This window comes from Engystomops pustulosus, chromosome 4 (genome assembly GCF_040894005.1).
Source record: "Engystomops pustulosus chromosome 4, aEngPut4.maternal, whole genome shotgun sequence".
Lineage (NCBI taxonomy): Eukaryota > Metazoa > Chordata > Amphibia > Anura > Leptodactylidae > Engystomops > Engystomops pustulosus.
The window spans coordinates 22,952,682-22,971,128 of record NC_092414.1 but is presented as its reverse complement, the minus strand read 5'-3'; the positions used below and the strand labels follow the sequence as shown (position 1 = coordinate 22,971,128).

At 42.7% G+C, this 18,447-nt stretch overlaps 1 protein-coding gene and 1 non-coding gene across 2 annotated transcripts; one reads left to right on the top strand and one right to left on the bottom strand.

Annotated features, from left to right (window-relative positions):
* The first annotated feature begins 11,446 nt into the window (after positions 1-11,446).
* Positions 11,447-11,528, top strand: TRNAS-UGA (transfer RNA serine (anticodon UGA)). Its single transcript has one exon. It is a non-coding gene; the product is annotated as a tRNA-Ser (tRNA).
* Positions 11,529-14,749: 3,221 nt separating this feature from the next.
* MED7 (mediator complex subunit 7) lies at positions 14,750-18,176 on the bottom strand. Its single transcript, XM_072145500.1, has 2 exons — positions 18,017-18,176; positions 14,750-16,614 (listed from the first exon to the last, which is right to left on the bottom strand). Exon 2 carries the CDS (start codon positions 16,597-16,599, stop codon positions 15,916-15,918), a length of 684 nt encoding a protein of 227 aa, XP_072001601.1. The 5' UTR covers positions 16,600-16,614; positions 18,017-18,176; the 3' UTR covers positions 14,750-15,915.
* Positions 18,177-18,447: the final 271 nt, after the last annotated feature.

Here is an 18,447-nt window from a genome sequence, read left to right as displayed (position 1 = left end):
ATACCTCCCACTCTTTTTTTCAATATTTACAAATAAAGAATGTATTAAGGGGCATGATAGAGACACATAGGAGGAGGGGACAGAGTGAACTAGTCATATTCAACACGCAAAACGGGAAGAGGAAAAACCTGTCACTTGCGTACAATCTGCTACAAGGGGAAATAGATGGAGAAAAACTGGGATATATGGAAAAATGGGAACAAGATCTAAGGACAGAAATAACTTTAGCACAATGGTATCAATCAAGTATTGAGGTTGGTAAGAGCCTCAGCTTGCATTAATCAGCTAGAACAATTGAAAAAAGTTCAGACAAGATGGTATCTATGTCCGGACAGACTAGCGCATAATGCAGAAGGAAACTCTCACTTGTGCTGGAAAGGATGTCAAGAAAAAGGTACAGCGTGGAGTAGCCGCGACTAGTAGCCTCATGTCCGGCTACTCCACGCCCCAGTAGCCGCATAAAAAAATTTGCATATACATGTAATAAAGTTTTGTAAAAGACACCCGGGACGTGAGGATTAGCCCAAAAAAGGGCTATCCTCACGTCCCATCCATCCACCTACCACCCCTTCTACCTTTATAGGTAGAATCGGGGTGGTAGGTTCCCTTAAAGAAACTTCAGGATTAGACATGATACGCTGCCGGTTCTATACCACGAGTGAGTGTACCTGTTATATGTAAATGTATTGTTGTATATTTGAAAGTCATGTTAGATGTAAGTTTTTGTAAGTTGGTATAAATAAAAAAAAAAAAAAGAATACCTCCCACTCTGACACTGCGGACATCTAAGGGTCACTCCTTCCCACCTCACAGCTTCAGCTAACATCACAGACTGTCTGACTGTGACTTTGCCACAATTATAGTGAGCGCATTGTGATATATGGATATTTAAAGGCAAAGTACATAATATCACACAAGGAAATGACCTTACCCAGCCCATCCTGCCAGTGAAACATTAGTGACAGGTAGATAATCAGGGCCGGATCATGCGAGGGGCTCCCGGGGCATGCACCCTTGGGCCTCCACCACTTTGCTTCCACTGGGGGCCCCAACCAATGGTGGTTTACAGTGTGGGCGTTTGTCCCACTGAGGGGAGGTCACAAGAGAAGGTGGTTGGCACATCCTCCCCATCTGCTCCGTTGCCTACTACTAACTTCATGGAAGGACTTATATTCAGTGTATAGAATTGTTGAATTATATGACAATTAGAATCTCTTGTATTCCCAGACTCTCCCCCTCAGTAACACTTTCTCCAATCCTGAATGACTCTGTGGACTAATTAATCAATGGGAGGTTCTGAAACCTGAACCAAACAGAGAACATATAAAACACTATGATATAGTGGAATACAGGGTTCACTCTATGTGCCTGCTGGTCAAGCTGGGGTGTTCCATATTTCTCCCCCCTACAGGGAATCAGGATTTACTATCATTTGTAAGTTTTGGTTATTTTTCTCCCTTGTTACTTTAATGTTTTATTAACTGTTTTGCCGTGTTGTGTGTCATTTTATTTTGTAATTCTTAATATATTTTTAGAAGCACTGAACACCTTTTGTAATTAAAGCCTTTACTTTCATTTTGGTCCCTGTGCGAACTCATAGCCTTGTAAAGTGTGATTAGCTGTGTGTGCATGTCTAGTGGTGTAACAAAGTGACTGCTTCAGAGGCAGGAGTGGATGTACAATGGGATACTTATTGGTCCAGGTGTAAATTCAAAATACTGCCTGCCCTGGGCCTCACACTGAATTTCAGGTAAGTGTAATGTGTATGTGTCTTACCTGTGTATATGTGTTTAGTAATGTGTGTATATATATATATATATATATATATATATATATATATATATGTGTGTGTGTGTACAAATGTCATGTGTGTGTATACAGAGGATTTACATGTAATAGGTGTAATGTGTGTGTATATAGGTGCAATGTGTGTGTGTAAATAGGTATAGCATGTAATAGGTGTATTTATAGGTGTAATGTGTGTGTATATGGAGATATAACAGATAAATAGGTAGAAGGAGCAGCACTGTGGATAACCAGATTAAATCCAATGTGGGTGCAGGCTTCAAGGAAGCCTGCCGCTCCCTGCACACCCTGCCGGATCTTTGTGCTATGTGCCTTGGAGAAACCTTGTATTGTTGCCCTGTGCTCGTGTATTGACTTCCCGTTGTGACCCCATACCTGTTCCCGTTTATGTTCCTCTGCTGTCAGCCCTGACCTTCTGCTATGCCTCTGACCCTGAACCTTTGCCGCCTGTCTTGACCTCCTGCCTGTCCCCAACCACGAACCTGCCTTCCGTTTCTGTACCTCGCCTTGGCTGCCACCGCGGACAAAGTCGCACCTGTTGAACGACCCGGTGGTACCACGCCATAGCAAATCCAACCCGCTTTGCAAAGGGCTCTGGCAAAGAGCCACTTAGACACCGGTCCCAGGTGTCGGCTTACGTCATCGTCCGTGGTGGTCCAGTGGGTCCACTGCTGCTGGAGTCTGACAATATTTAGGTGTAATGTGTGTGTATAGAGGTATAGCATGTAATAGGTGTATATATACTGGAGGTGTAATTTGTGTATATAAAGATATAACTTATAATAGGTGTATATATAGGTGTTATACATTCACCGGCCACTTTATTAGGTACACCTGTCCAACTGCTCGTTAACACTTAATTTCTAATTAGCCAAACACATGGAGGCAACTCAGTGCATTTAGGCATGTAGACATGGTCAAGACAATCTCCTGCAGTTCAAACCGAGCATCAGTATGGGGAAGAAAGGTGATTTGAGGCCTTTGAACGTGGCATGGTTGTTGGTGCCAGAAGGGCTGGTCTGAGTATTTCAGAAACTGCTGATCTACTGGGATTTTCAGGCACAACCATCTCTAGGGTTTACAGAGAATGGTCCGAAAAAGAAAAAACATCCATTGAGCGGCAGTTCTGTGGGCGGAAATGCCTTGTTGATGCCAGAGGTCAGAGGAGAATGGGCAGACTGGTTCGAGCTGATAGAAAGGCAACATTGACTCAAATCGCCACCCGTTACAACCAAGGTAGGCAGAAGAGCATCTCTGAACGCATAGTACGTCAAACTTTGAGGCAGATGGGCTACAGCAGCAGAAGACCACACCGGGTGCCACTCCTTTCAGCTAAGAACAGGAAACTGAGGCTACAATTTGCACAAGCTCATCGAAATTGGACAGTAGAAGATTGGAAAAACGTTGCCTGGTCTGATGAGTCTCGATTTCTGCTGTGACATTCGGATGGTAGGGTCAGAATTTGGCGTCAACAACATGAAAGCATGGATCCATCCTGCCTTGTATCAACGGTTCAGGCTGGTGGTGGTGGTGTCATGGTGTGGGGAATATTTTCTTGGCACTCTTTGGGTCCCTTGGTACCAATTGAGCATCGTTGCAACGCCACAGCCTACCTGAGTATTGGTTCTGACCATGTCCATCCCTTTATGAGCACAATGTACCCTGTAACATCTGATGGCTACTTTCAGCAGGATAATGCGCCATGTCATAAAGCTGGAATCATCTCAGACTGGTTTCTTGAACATGACAATGAGTTCACTGGACTCAAATGGCCTCCACAGTCACCAGATCTCAATCCAATAGAGCATCTTTGGGATGTGGTGGAACGGGAAAATTCGCATCATGGATGTGCAGCCGACAATTCTGCGGCAACTGTGTGATGCCATCATGTCAATATGGACCAAAATCCCTGAGGAATGCTTCCAGCACCTTGTTGAATCTATGCCACGAAGAATTGAGGCAGTTCTGAAGGCAAAAGGGGGTCCAACCCGTTACTACCATGGTGTACCTAATAAAGTGGCCGGTGAGTGTATATGTGTATATAGAGGTATAACATGTAATAGGTGTCTATATAGCTGTAATATGTGATGTATATACAGATATAACATGTAAAGGGTGTAGATATAGGTATAATGTGTGTATATACAGGTATAACATTGAAAGGGTGTATATATAGGTGTAATGTGTGTATATACAGGTATAACATGTAAAGGGTGCAGATCAGTGGCGTAACTAAGAGAGGCTTCTTATCCCTTAAAAAATATACATATTTATATGCTCACAAATGTGAGTTACAGTTGCATGGTATACACAGTACATATATAGAGCATAATGCAGTATATATACACATCATACATTGTGTAGACATAGCATATATAGACATCACAGATATATAGATTGCTGGGGGGCTGTATACGAGATTGCTGGGGAAGCTGTATATAGTGATTGCTGGAGGGGTGCATACAGTGATTGTTGCGGGGGCTGTATATATTTATTGCTGGGGGGGCTTTATACAGTGATTTCTTATGGGCTGTATACAATGATTCGTTGGGGGCTGTATACATTGATTCGTTGGGGGCTGTATATAGTGATTTCTGGGGGGTGGTATACGGGGAAAGCTGGGGACTGTATACAGTGATTGCTTGGGGGTTGTATACAGTGATTGCTTGGGACTGTATATAGTGATTGCTGGGGGGCAGTATATACTGATTACTGGGGGAGCTGAACACAGTGATTACTGGGGGCCTGTATACAGTGATTGCTGGGGGCTGTATACAGTGATTGCTTGGGGGGCTGTATACAGTGATTGCTGGGGGGCTGTATATAGTTATTAATAGGGGCTGTATATAGCGATTGCTGGGGGCTTTATATAGTGATTGCTGTGAGGCTCTATATATTTATTGCTTGGGGCTATATACAGTGATTGCTTGAGGGGGGGCTGTATACAATTATTGTTGGGGAGGTACATTTAATGTTGGCCTCCACCAGATTTTGAACCCAGGGGTCCACACCAACCATAATCTGGTCCTGTAGACAATAAAAAATAAGTCTTACCTTTAAGTGCACTCTTTGTCAAATTCTGGTCACTGGCGGTCTGGACTCACCATGGAGCTCACCATGATGGTCAAATGCCCATTTTTATTAACTCCCGAACCAGTCAATGACAATGTTAAAGGCTCAAACAGCCCTTCTACAATTGTAAGGTGATTGCCAAATTTATAGATCTTTGTTCCCAGCACAGAATAGACACAGACACTTGGTCATAAGCTGTACTCAAATCACTGTGTTTATTTCAAAAAGGCAGTCGTGTATATCAGAACAGAAAAAATCTTGCAGAGGGTGTGAAAAGGTGATAAAATACTGAAACGCTATAGGTTAGCTTGAATATACCAGAACCTCACCTTTAGGCCATTTTCGCAAATTAACGTAATGTATAGTTTTTACTGGAAAAATACTAGACTAGAGGGAAACAGAATGTTTATACTAAATGTCCTTGTGTTAGCTCTGTATACGTCACAACATGGTCTTCAATCAGAGAAGCTGTAGAAAAAGACAAGGTAAACAATAGTGAGGATAAAGTATTTTCTAAACAGTTTACACAAAATGATGTTTGAATCATGAAATGGCTGGACAGTGGACAACATGGACCCCAGCTAAGACAAGATGGCCTCTGATTGGACAAAATGGTGCCTGGAGAGAAATATGATATCTCTCACAACCAATAATATTGCTGTACCAGAGCCATACGATACTGGAGCCTCTCGTAACAGCAGCTTTTGAAGTGTAATGACTGTTCAGGGCTGTGATTTTTTGCTGCAGAATTTGGTATCTTTGGTTTTTGTAGCACCCCTAAAAATACCACAGTCACTTACAGTTGTCTCTTGGATAATAAATATGTGCCACACTGTGATCCTAAATAACAGCGGAGCGACACTTCCGGTCCGGGCGATCACACAACTAGTGACGTATTTCCGGTAATGTTTCCCGAATGCCATGATATCCATGTGAGTAATCTTTCTTCCTCTAGGTAAATACATACATATGTATCGCGCATTTGAAGCATAATTTGTTGGTATTTGTATCTATTTAGTGTTTGATAGAGGTTTTATTGTATGTTTTAAGGTCGGAAGTCCGCCTCCCCCGCCAGGTGCATATCATCAGCTCACTGACGGGGTAGACGTATGAGACCATATATTCACACCACATTTGTTCAAAAACCAGCCATGAGTAAGGGCGGCTGTTACGCCCGAAACGCGTAGGCGATTTTGTCAGTCTTTTTTCCACTCTACGCCATCAGGTCACCTCGCTATTTTTTACTATTATCCACTGATGTTTTTTAAACTTTATGGAATAAAATCATTCGTTTTATCTACTACTCTGGTGCGGCATGCAAGTCTTTTTCTGCCTCAAAACTCTCCTGGTCCTGGAGCAGCAGCCAGCACATTGAACAAACAACGAACGGTGAGCTGAAAACACTACTTTTTTCTTTTTTTCTTACTAAGTGTTGGACTTTCAGTTTTCTGTGCTCCCGTTGGGCAAATGTTACCCCCCCATATTGCGAGCGTTCACATATAACAATTGTGTTATCCCGATTGGCGTGAGTGTGATTAATCTAGTCCTCCCTACCGTCTTCTAACTATGGCCACGGAAACGTCCAATGTAAATGAGGCCAGACTCACAAGAGCGGCCGCGGTTTTTGGGGACGGCCAAATTTCCAACATAACACCGCTGGATACCAAGAACAAAATAAAGGATTTGGAAGATCTCCTGGCACAAGAATGTAGGATTTGGTGGGATCGAACTACTCTGGACAATTATTTAAATAAAAATATGATCCCAAGAGGACTAAGGCTGAAAAAAATACCGACATATATTTATTCTGACAAATTTATTGAGGAATGGAACCATACGTTATCCAAATGTTCTAGTGAATTGATGAAACTTATAATATCATACGAGGATGAGAAGTTACAAGAAATAAAACTGGACATTGATAAAACCAAAAAAGACATATCGGAAACCACGGATGAATCAAACATGGAAGTCTTAATTAATGGAATGCAAGCCAATATCGACAAAATGGAGCAAGAAATCATGGAGAAAAAACGAAATAAATTTAGACGAGATACATATGATTACACACATGCACAAGTGTACGAATGGGGAAGATGGGAGCAACAACGATCTACCCCCCGGTCAATCCTTAAGAAACGCTTCCATAGAAGGCGGTATCAGGACAATCCAAGAGTCAACTTCAGTTCATCGGAGGTGGAGACCTTGAATGCCGATACGGACGCATCGGATCTAGAGTCCTCACAAACACAGAGAAATACACAACCATCATACTACAAAAAACAACAAAAAATAACAAACAACAAACGTCAAAAAACGAACGAGGAGGGGAGGTAGGAAACACCGGAAGAAACTCCCAAACCCAGGACAGGAATCTGAGGAGTCAACGCCAGAAACAATGAATCCGTTGACAACCTTGGATGTCCTAAACCTCTCCGACTCTCCGTTAACGCCTGATCAAACTCAGGTATTGGCTTTAGGACTCAATTTCTCGATAGCAACGAACTTTGATCTTTTTGGGACGTTGAAGGACATAAATAAATTCATCAGGGGTCTTACGGTCAAAAAACATTTTTCTTCTGATACAGCCCCTGCGGACGACCGTGACATTGGAACTTCGATGAATGAGAACGAGTATTCATCTCATGACAATATTTTTTCTGACTTGAATTTTGCAGACCAACGTACAATCATCACTTTAATGGACATTAATAATCATATCGATGATAAGACTCATATTACTGCTAATTCATGCATATTTGATGTCCCTAATCCTGATTTTTACCCTATACAGGCAAGGGTGGAGGCTATGGATAGATTCCAGGAGGTTCTGGAACGAGAGTTAAAAGAGCTCCATGCAAACAACCCCCGTGCCCCCTCTAACCTAAGTTTTAAACAACGTATGGCACTAAGGTCCCTAAGTGAGGACGAAAATAAGGTCATTAAAATGGCCGATAAGGGGGGCACGGTTGTTGTGATGGACCGCGACCTTTATAAAACACAGGTCGAGAGTTTATTGAAAGATGAGCAAGCTTATCGCATGCTGCCGGCAGATCCCACAAAAATTTTTTCCCGGGAATTATTTAATATTGTAGATGATGGTGTGGCATTAAAGATATTAACCAGTCAACAGGCAGAATATCTTAAAAACAAAAATCCCGTCACTCCGATTATGCACGCCTTACCTAAGATACATAAGGGAACTAATCCCCCACCCATGAGGCCCATAATTTCGGGGATAGGTTCCCTTAATGAGCGCCTATGCCAATGGTTGGATATATTCCTGCAACCTCTAGTTAAGAGGACACCAGGCTATTTACAGGATACAGGCGACGTATTAAGGGGACTTCAAAGGATCTCATGGCAACAGGATTTCTCTTGGGTCGGGTGCGACGTAGTTTCCCTTTATACGTCCATACCTCACCATGTTGCAATGCGGGCGTTGGGTTTCCACATTACGAAATACAGTGGATATGGGGACGACTTACAACTGTTCCTCAAACAAGTGGCATGGTATTTGATGACACACAACTTTTTTACCTTCAATGATGTTTTTTATTTACAGACCCAGGGGGTCTCGATGGGGGCTAAGTTCTCCCCCTCACTTGCTAACCTGGTGATGGCAATGTGGGAACAAGAATTCATCTTTTCAAACAATAACCCGTTCTGTGATGCCTTGCACTGGTACGGCAGATACATCGACGACCTACTAATGGTGTGGGTCGGTGATGTGTCTGCCGTGCCAGTGTTTATGGACTTTATTAATGACAACCAATACAACTTAAAATTCACCTTTTCTGTAAACAAAACATACATAGAATTTCTCGATTTAAAACTTCAAGTGGAAGAATCTGGAATGATATCTTCACGTACGCACCGTAAAAAAACAGCTGGAAACACCATCTTGCACGCACATAGCGCGCACCCTATACATGTCATCAAGGCTATCCCTATTGGGGAGATGAATAGGGCACGCAGGAACTGTAGCCACACAACGGACTACATGCGGGAAGTCTCAGAAATCAAAAGTAGACTCAAAGAGCGCAAATATCCTGAGTGGATGCTAAATAGGGCTGAAACTGCAATTAGTGTAAAAAGTCGAACAGACATGCTTAAATGTAAGAGAAACCGAGGTCCACCAAAAAACAAAATGAATACTCCATGCCTAACGTTACAATATTCCAACCAATTTTCTGATATTAAAAATATTTTTATCAAATATTTACCTATTTTACAAAGTGACGAGAAATTATCACGCCTATTAGCTAATGGTGTTAGGGTTATTCCCAGAAAATCACCCACAATAGGTAACAGAATATCCCCCAGTTACTTTGGCATGAAAAAGAAGTATAAACGAACATGGCTACACCACAAGGGCTTTTTTAAATGTGGCTCCTACCCATGCAAAACCTGTTCTTATGCCACACCCGTTAAAACTTTTTCGGATACTACGAATACACAATTACACGACATACAGGGGTATTTGAATTGCAATTCAAATTACGTGGTATATGTCATCAGATGTACCTTGTGCACCCAGCTATATGTGGGTAGCACAGTCAGAAAATTTAAACAAAGGTTTTTAGAACACGTCAGGGATATATGCAACTGGAACAAACTTAATGCATTACAACAAATAGACAAGAAAAGATCCCTTTCTGGAGCGGCACGGCATTTTATTGAATGCCATCAAGGGAAAGTGTCTTCATTAGAAACTTTCGCTATTGAACAAGTATGCCTGTCCCAACGGGGTGGTGACAGACATAAAATGTTATTAGACAGGGAGGCATACTGGATCTTTGCCCTTAACACCAGATTCCCGCAAGGCATGAACTTCAGAAAAGAGTTCATGTTTCACTACTGATTCAAACATGGATTCTACAACATTGTTACAACATTGTTACGGGGTATCACTCTAATCAGAATGCTGTACATATCTCATGATATTATCTAATATATAGTACATATTAATACCATCTATAACTTGTACAGGGTTTATAATGCTAACACACAACGTACAGACGTTTGACAAAAGTTTACACTAGTAAACATACAACACTAATAATCTTACCATATTATGGTTGCCGTCTTTTGTGTTTTAAATGACCCGTGCGGTTGTGTTGTCCCGTTGTCAAGGAAACAGCGGAGCGACACTTCCGGTCCGGGCGATCACACAACTAGTGACGTATTTCCGGTAATGTTTCCCGACTGCCATGATATCCATGTGAGTAATCTTTCTTCCTCTAGGTAAATACATACATATGTATCGCGCATTTGAAGCATAATTTGTTGGTATTTGTATCTATTTAGTGTTTGATAGAGGTTTTATTGTATGTTTTAAGGTCGGAAGTCCGCCTCCCCCGCCAGGTGCATATCATCAGCTCACTGACGGGGTAGACGTATGAGACCATATATTCACACCACATTTGTTCAAAAACCAGCCATGAGTAAGGGCGGCTGTTACGCCCGAAACGCGTAGGCGATTTTGTCAGTCTTTTTTCCACTCTACGCCATCAGGTCACCTCGCTATTTTTTACTATTATCCACTGATGTTTTTTAAACTTTATGGAATAAAATAATTCGTTTTATCTACTACTCTGGTGCGGCATGCAAGTCTTTTTCTGCCTCAAAACTCTCCTGGTCCTGGAGCAGCAGCCAGCACATTGAACAAACAACGAACGGTGAGCTGAAAACACTACTTTTTTCTTTTTTTCTTACTAAATAATATATACCACACATAACGGTGCGTGCAAAGTCCAACTTAAAACTGGCTTTAGTAAATCTGAGCCACATTACGTTACCCCTAAATAACACATACTAGAACTTCCCCCATCACTAACTTACATACAGCACTTTCATAATGAATTTATATACAGTACCTCCCCCCATGATGACTTTATACAGAGTGCCCCTAATACATTTATATAATATGCCTTCTCCTCATGATGACTTTCTATACAGTGATTTTTACTTTTATCCCAAAATAACTACTGACTTTGCATAGTTAAATTTACAATAGTAAGGCTGTCTTTCCACTTAATTTTTTATGCATTATGCTTTTAGCACATTATTTTTTTACATTTTCATGGTCAGACCAGTTCGATTAGTCATGTCTGTCTGTTCTACGGCGCAGCTGATTGAATTCTACGGTCAACAGCGCCATCTGGTGTTCACACCTGGTTCTGCAGTTAGATTAACTGAGGTTATGACGATTTTGGTTTCAGACTCCGGCCAGATTAATTTTAACAAATATTCAATCTAAAATCATTCTGTTTAGGGGATTTTGAACAATTATATGCAAAGTAAAGTTCCGGCTCCAGAGCTAACACGCCCCAAAGCAGTACACGTGTATGACCAGCAGAGGGCTGTGGTGCTGAATGCTTGAGCGTCGATGAGCTGAGCGAAAGCAGTGACAGGAATTGCTGTTAAAATAATTTTCTGTGTATTAAAGAAAAGATTAAGAGATAACAACACTCCCTGGGACCTCACATTTCCTCCTACTAGAGAGCAGACACAGGAGTACTCTCCTCAGCCGGCTGTATCAGATCTCCGCACCGGTTTACATGGCGCTGTGATGGCCGAGTGGTTAAGGCGTTGGACTTGAAATCCAATGGGGTCTCCCCGCGCAGGTTCGAACCCTGCTCGCAGCGAAATCTTTTCATACATTTTTTTTTTCAGCATAAAATTGCATTTTACTTATATTTTGTCCATTGATGAGGTTTGTTCCTTCCAAAAGAGACACTTGGCTAAATGTTCTATATTCATATATCACAGACTTTTCTTTCAGTTTTATTATATAAATATATATTGACAGAGATTAGAGAAATAACACTGGGTTTGCAGGATGTAAATGATAATTCTGCCCAGTGTAGACTGTGTTCTACAGACTCTACAATATCTACTAAGAAATAATGAAAATTGTCTGTTGCCCTTAGTGGCCAATCAGAGCCCAGCTTTGAATGTATATTCTGCTCCAGGATTATAAAAGCTGTGGTCTGATTGGTTGCTGTGGGCAACAGTTTCTATTCTAGACAGCCCAAAGATATTGTACTTGCAATGTGTAAAAAGTCACCTAAAAATAGTTATGATGTAATATAATAAAATATTAAAACAGTTAATTATTACAAGGTTAGGTCTCTTTTAGATGGTGGTAACATGGGCAGCTTATTACAATGACTGTGACATGACCACATAAAGACCCCCCTGAGGGAGAATTTCTCTGATTTTGCATATAAGGCTGCATTCACATGGCCATTGGGGGGCGTATATACATCCCCCATAGGCCGAAATTGGGCGCACGGCTCCATACGGCACCGTACCGTTCCGTACCCGAGGAGAAGATAGGACATTTCCTTTCTTTCCCTGTAATAAGGTGCCATGGGCCATGTTTCTCTATGGAAAGGAGCAGGGGCGAGCAGCCCTCACCCCTCCTCCTCTCCCGGGTGGCGACGTGTGCCCGCCATGCTACGGTGCAGCGGGAGCGTGGTCGTGTGAATGTAGCCTTAGGCTACATTCACACTGCCGTATGGGGGACGTATATACGGCCGACGTATACACTTGCCCCCTCCATTACTCCCATTCTACCGCATCATTGTCGTGCCCCTGAGTGTTTACAGAGGGAGGCGCACTCTGTGATAACAACTTCTGCCCGCCTGGCAAGCCCACCTGTCCCAGCACCTGGTACACTTTGAAACTAATGTATTAGGCACTGAGACAGGGGACTTGTGAGAGTGCTAGGAGGGAGGAAGTTGTCAGCCCCAAGTGTGCCTGCCTCTGTAAACAAGGGATGGCGATGAGGGAGAACGGGAGCCAGGTTGGAGGTAAGTTTTTTTTTTTTTTTTAGACCGCCCCCCACACAGGCCACCTATAGATTTTTTTTTAACAAACTCAGACATATCCTTTAATGTTTAGAGTAGTACATTTCTTGTCCCTACTTCATAGGCTCCCAAGAGGGTGTGATCGTTCATAAAACATACAGCAATTTTAGAGTATATTGTCATTTTGCTAGTTATCTTTTACATCCTGCCTCAGGCAGCATGTAATGGGGAATCTAACATGACAAGCTTGGGAGCCTTTGGCTGGACCATGGCACTTAGAAGGTTAACACAAGTGTTCAGTGTCATTGCAGGATGTTGCCCACCAATGTATGGGTGAGTGTATGCTGAAGTATACAGAAGTCACCCGCCCCATAAAAGGTGATGATCCACACTTAAATGGCTATGGGTGGATGCAAATAATTAAGGTTTTTTATATTTACAGTCCCATAAAAAACCACACAAGTTACTGTGGATTTTCAAAATCATTATTCTCAAATTCTATTAAAAAAAGGGAGATTTTAGTTTATAAATTTCAAATTGTTTTTACCCCTCGTGAGTTACATGCAGCATTTGGAAAATGAATCTATAATACACTTGGTGTCACACCCTCCAATGAGCTGTATGGTAATTGGGAATATATTGGCTATGACACGCATTTTATGGGATCACTCCTGCAAGCACTGTCAATGACCAAGACGATTTCTGCTACTTTCTGTCTTTATGATGTTAAAGGACATCATATGGTCACTACTGGCAATAATTACACACATACATGATGTTCACTACAATTAGTAATTATGGTTCCATTCATTACTGACCTAAATGAACGGCTTCTCTCTAGGAGAAATGTTAGCCGACAGCTGAACGCTTCCATTTTCAAGGGCTATTCCTCTCTATACACATGGACAGAAGGGTCATCTGAGCATGCATGTGTTATTAGTGAAGACATAAAGTTACTGCCAGACCGCAGCCTCTAGGGCTATATGATTCTGCCGTCAGGTTAGTCCTTTATTTTAGGTTGAGCCACCGAATTTGGTACATAAGGAGCATTCATTTCAAGGCAGTAACTACCTTTCCAGACCACTGACCGCTCCAGATAAATTAATCTCAAACCTTCGCCCTGTGTCATGGCCCCAGCACATATTCACTAGACCGATAGAGCTGTAACTCATAGCCAAGTCTGTGGAGTCGGTGAGCCAAACAGACTTCACAAGCGTTTCCGGATCACGGTAGCAGTTCTGATATGCCTTTTTTCTCTGCAGCAAAGGGCCCAAACCCGCAATGACAGGTCACATGCAGCCCGCACCCTACTGACAGTCAGTGAGTCCTCCCCAATCACCTACCTGTTGCTGGTAGTGTGAATCCAGGTCAGGACCCTGAGCAGAGTGGTCACAGGAGTGGTCAGCTGCACTGTACTGCTCCTTCAGCAGCTCTTCGCTGGGTTGTGATGCTGGTGCATGCAACCAGCAGGGGGCACGGTACAGCACATAGAGCAGATGCAAAATGTGGCCAGAAAAGGAGAGAATTTATTGTTCTTGTCTGCTCTGGGGGTCTCCAGTATTATCTACTCTAATTAATCTCTACAATTTTAGTTCATCTGAATGCAGTATTTGGTTTCTTTGGATGGCATTTTGTTCTGTACTGTGGTTGTGCATCTAGGGTGCTGGTTACTGGTGCGACCCCTGAAGTTGAGCAGTATGATAACGTGTTGGTTATGCCTAGTTTAAAAAACAATCCTTCGATCGGGGACAGTTAAAAGAAAATTTCTAAATTTTCATAATTTATTATAGATTTGTGGAGTCTGTCCATTTTATCTCCACCTGCTCGATAATGGTCACCCACTGCGACTCCACAACCCTGGGTATAAGGAAGGGAACTGGGAAACAGCATGAGGCAGCCATACAATTGCTTTTAAATTAACTTTGTATACTACGAAATCTAAATGTGGTTCTTAAAGTGACAGGGCAGTTCCTGAATTGACTAACCTACACATGTAAACTCAAACACCTATAATAAAAGTTTTGCAATGAAAATGTTAAAACAAATATACAAAAACTACTAAACTGCAAATTTTACTAATGCACATGAAAAAAAAACAAACAACATCAAAAAGGTCACCCACTGGGTGCATAAAGAGTTAAAGGGAGAAAGTCAGCAATAGGGACCCTTCAAATCTGTTGACTGCACTGGACAGAAGAGGGGGTTAAGATACTTCGAGTGATGGTCACAAAGTCTGAATGACTGACATTCATAGTGTTTTGTCCTCTAGGCTATGACTGTAAGGGTCTGGGACGCGGCACCTTCATGTGACTTAAACTATTTAAAGGGGTTTTCCCATGAACAAAAGTTATATAGGCCTAACTTGCTGATCAGTGGGGGTCTCGGTGCTGAGACGCCCCCCACAGATCGTGAAAACGAGGGGTCCATCGGACTAATGGAGCAGACGGCCGTGCATGACCGTTCCGCTCCATTACTCTCTATGGAGCTGACGGAAATTGCCGAGCACTGCACTTGACGGACCCCTTGTTTTCGCCATCTGTGGGAGTCTTAGCAATGAGACTCCCACTGATCAGCAAGTTAGGCCCTTTCCCGTGGATAGGGCCTAACTTTTGGTGGGGGAAAACCCCTTTAACTGACTTTTCTGGACTAAGAATGATCCCCAGGATAGATCCTCAATATCAGAACAATGAGGAAAGAACGACCCCCACCAATGTTGTTTGCAGACACCAGATTATATGCCGCCGCTTCTTCACTCCTTATCAAGCACAGCCCCATACACAGTACAGTGGCCATGCTGTCAACTACAGCTCAGTCCCATTTACCGTAGCTGCAAAAAGTAAAGGTGTCAGATCCTGACTAATATTGCCGACCCATTTTAAGATTAGCTCAGCAATAACATGATAATGGAAAATCCCATAAAAGAGTGGAGCTCCTAGTGCATGACCATCACCCCCGATACCTTAACCCTACCGTCTGCTGCCAGATTCCTTATAAATTCGCTGTAACATGATACAGGAGTATTCAGATAAATGTCCGGCAAATGATTCATGTGAAAATAGATTCCTGAGAAAACGTAACAAGTTCCCAGCACAATGACCCACAGCCAAATGCTTTGGACACATATCAAAATGTCCAGGGTGAATGGATGGGGTCAGTCCTAAGTGTATAGACTGGGTCCTCGTACCCCAGAGGTAGTCCGATCCCATGTTATAAATATACATTATGTCATCTCATCGATGATAACACACATGGCTGCATCTTTATCTACTGTCTCTTTAGCACAGGCTGAAGCCTCTGGAGAAACGTCCTGCTGGTCCATACTGGGTTCCTGCATATCCATAGGTTCAGTCTTAATGGTGACCCCTCCATCAGGCATAGGTAGGTCATCAGGCAATGAGGCCAAGCAGTTCTGGATCATCTCTACCACCCTCTCTAAGTGCTTCTGAAACCGCTCTGCTGTCTCCAGACGTTGTCTCTTCTGCACTTCCATCATCACTCGCAGGGTCTCGCGGGCTTGGTGAGGCCGATACTCATTTATAAGGTGATGCATATGAACAAACAGAAGCTTGAGGTCTTCCAGCTTCTCCTCCCGCTTTATACTTCCAGGGCTTCGGATCAAGACATCCAGGAGGTCCAGGAAGTTGATCAGGATGGACATGTTGAGTTTCCTCAGTTCCTTCTTGTGGTCAAACTGCTGAGGATGGAGACGCTCAATCCCCTGACTCTCTAAGGGTCGGATAATCAGGTCGTCACATTGGAACTGGTTCCCAAACATCATATAGCTGTCCTTAACAGGTGGCGGAGGTTTGGGGACCAAACCCTTCCGGACATTGTCATCTGTGTATTCTCTTATGTACTGCATGGGTGGGAGAGGCAAGGCGCTCACTTGCTGGGGCTCACCCATAGTGACGGAAAGGGTCTGGAAAAAAGGGAAAAATATTTGAGTATATAAGAGCAGAAGGGGATTTTTTTCAAATACACTATTTATAGGTAGCAATGACATCTATATAAAATGAGTGGGAGTCTGACAATCTGTATCTATGCCAACCAAATGTTTAAAAGGAGCCAACACACTTGTGCCAGTGCTCAATGTTTACCTTGATTTGTCTACCTGTACGCTGTCCCCTTTGCAGCAATAATGCAGAGTATTACAGAATCAGCAAACAGCATGATGCTACAATTCCATACATTGTGGCTGCCAAGTAGATGGCTAGACTCACCCAAGGGGATAAGGGATATGTGGCTGATTGGGGGCTGCCAAGTCAAACCTAAAACAGAGAATCATGAGCAGTGGTCACACAAGTGTAGCGTCACTACATTTCCACATGGGACTTATGATCAGCAGCAATACCTCCGGTGATCAGTCACTTATTCTCTATGCTGTGGATAAGGTAAAGGTGTCATCACCCATTAGGTATATTGTATCAGGGCAGGGGTATTTCCATTTACAGCAAGTTATCCACAGCATATGAGGGGGTCCCTCCACTGGGATCAATAGGGGGTCCCTTGTAGGCCAAATAAATTAATAAATTCATCAGGAATAAGAAATACCTTCTTAAAAGTGGTTGTTCAAAGCTGGATTGTTGTCCCTCATCCACAGGGTTTGATTAAGGTTCTGATTGTTGGGAGCCCTAGTGGTCATGGGATATGGGGATCCTGTTCCCAACTAATTGATGTATTGGCAGGTAAAAAATGTGTCCTACAGCCCAACTCAATAGTTATGGGAGTGACTGATATGGCAGAGCACAGCGCTCTGGTGTCCCTGGATTAACATAGTATGATGAGAGCAGCTGTACACTTACTCCACCTGTCGCTCCATCAATTAGTGAGAATGGGACCCATGTTTCCATGATCACTGGGGATCCTAGCAGTCAGATAAAATTAGGATATGCGATAACATTTAACCCTGGTCCAATCCCTTTAAGGATCCCTATTTGCAGAAAGGTATGACCTCCTTCAGGGCTTTTTCATACAATGCAAAAAATCACTACAAAGTCTACACATTTGTGCGATAGCTGCTGCAAAATATTACAATCCGCACAATGTGAACAGACCCGGCAGATAATGTTCCTGTACAGGACTGATAATTTGAAGTCATACATTATATTACTAGGAGAATAGGGGGAAAATCGGAGCTTTTTTTAATAATAATTTTTTAATAATTCATATTTTTTTAATATAATTTTTATAATGAATAGTACACAATACACACTGTGCATAAGTGCGGTACTAAAGACGCAACGAGAGATCAGATACTGCCGGGAAGTGCTATAGTATGTTATAATGTACATTCCCACTAATACACCTCCTATACCCAGTACCTGCCGCTCCACAGATCCGAGCAATCGTCTCTCCGCCCGCACAGACCCTCTACTTCACACAGCACAGTGACACCATTGCCCGGAAATGACACCGGACATCACTCCGCCTACAAAGCCGTAACTTCCGCCTGCTGAAAAGAAGAACGCTGCTGATTGGCTGTGCTAAAGACTTTGAAGGTGTGTATACTGCGCATGTCAGTACTATGGACACTAGAGGGCGCAGAGTCATCAATGTCACTTGTGGTAAAAGTAAAGTATAGCGCCGATGATAGGTCCAAGTAAGACAGGAAGGGGTCCATTACGTGTGTGTGTAAATAACATGGACATCATAGAACCCCTATACTATTGTAGAGGCAAACGTGTGCATCAGGTTCCGCCATTTTGTTGAAGCCTTGCAAATTGGGTCAAATGTTTTTTATTGCATTGGAATC

Coding starts and splice junctions, on each gene's coding strand:
- MED7 (XM_072145500.1), bottom strand. CDS start 16,599: ATGGGTGAGCCCCAGCAAGTGAGCGCCTTGCCTCTCCCACCCATGCAG.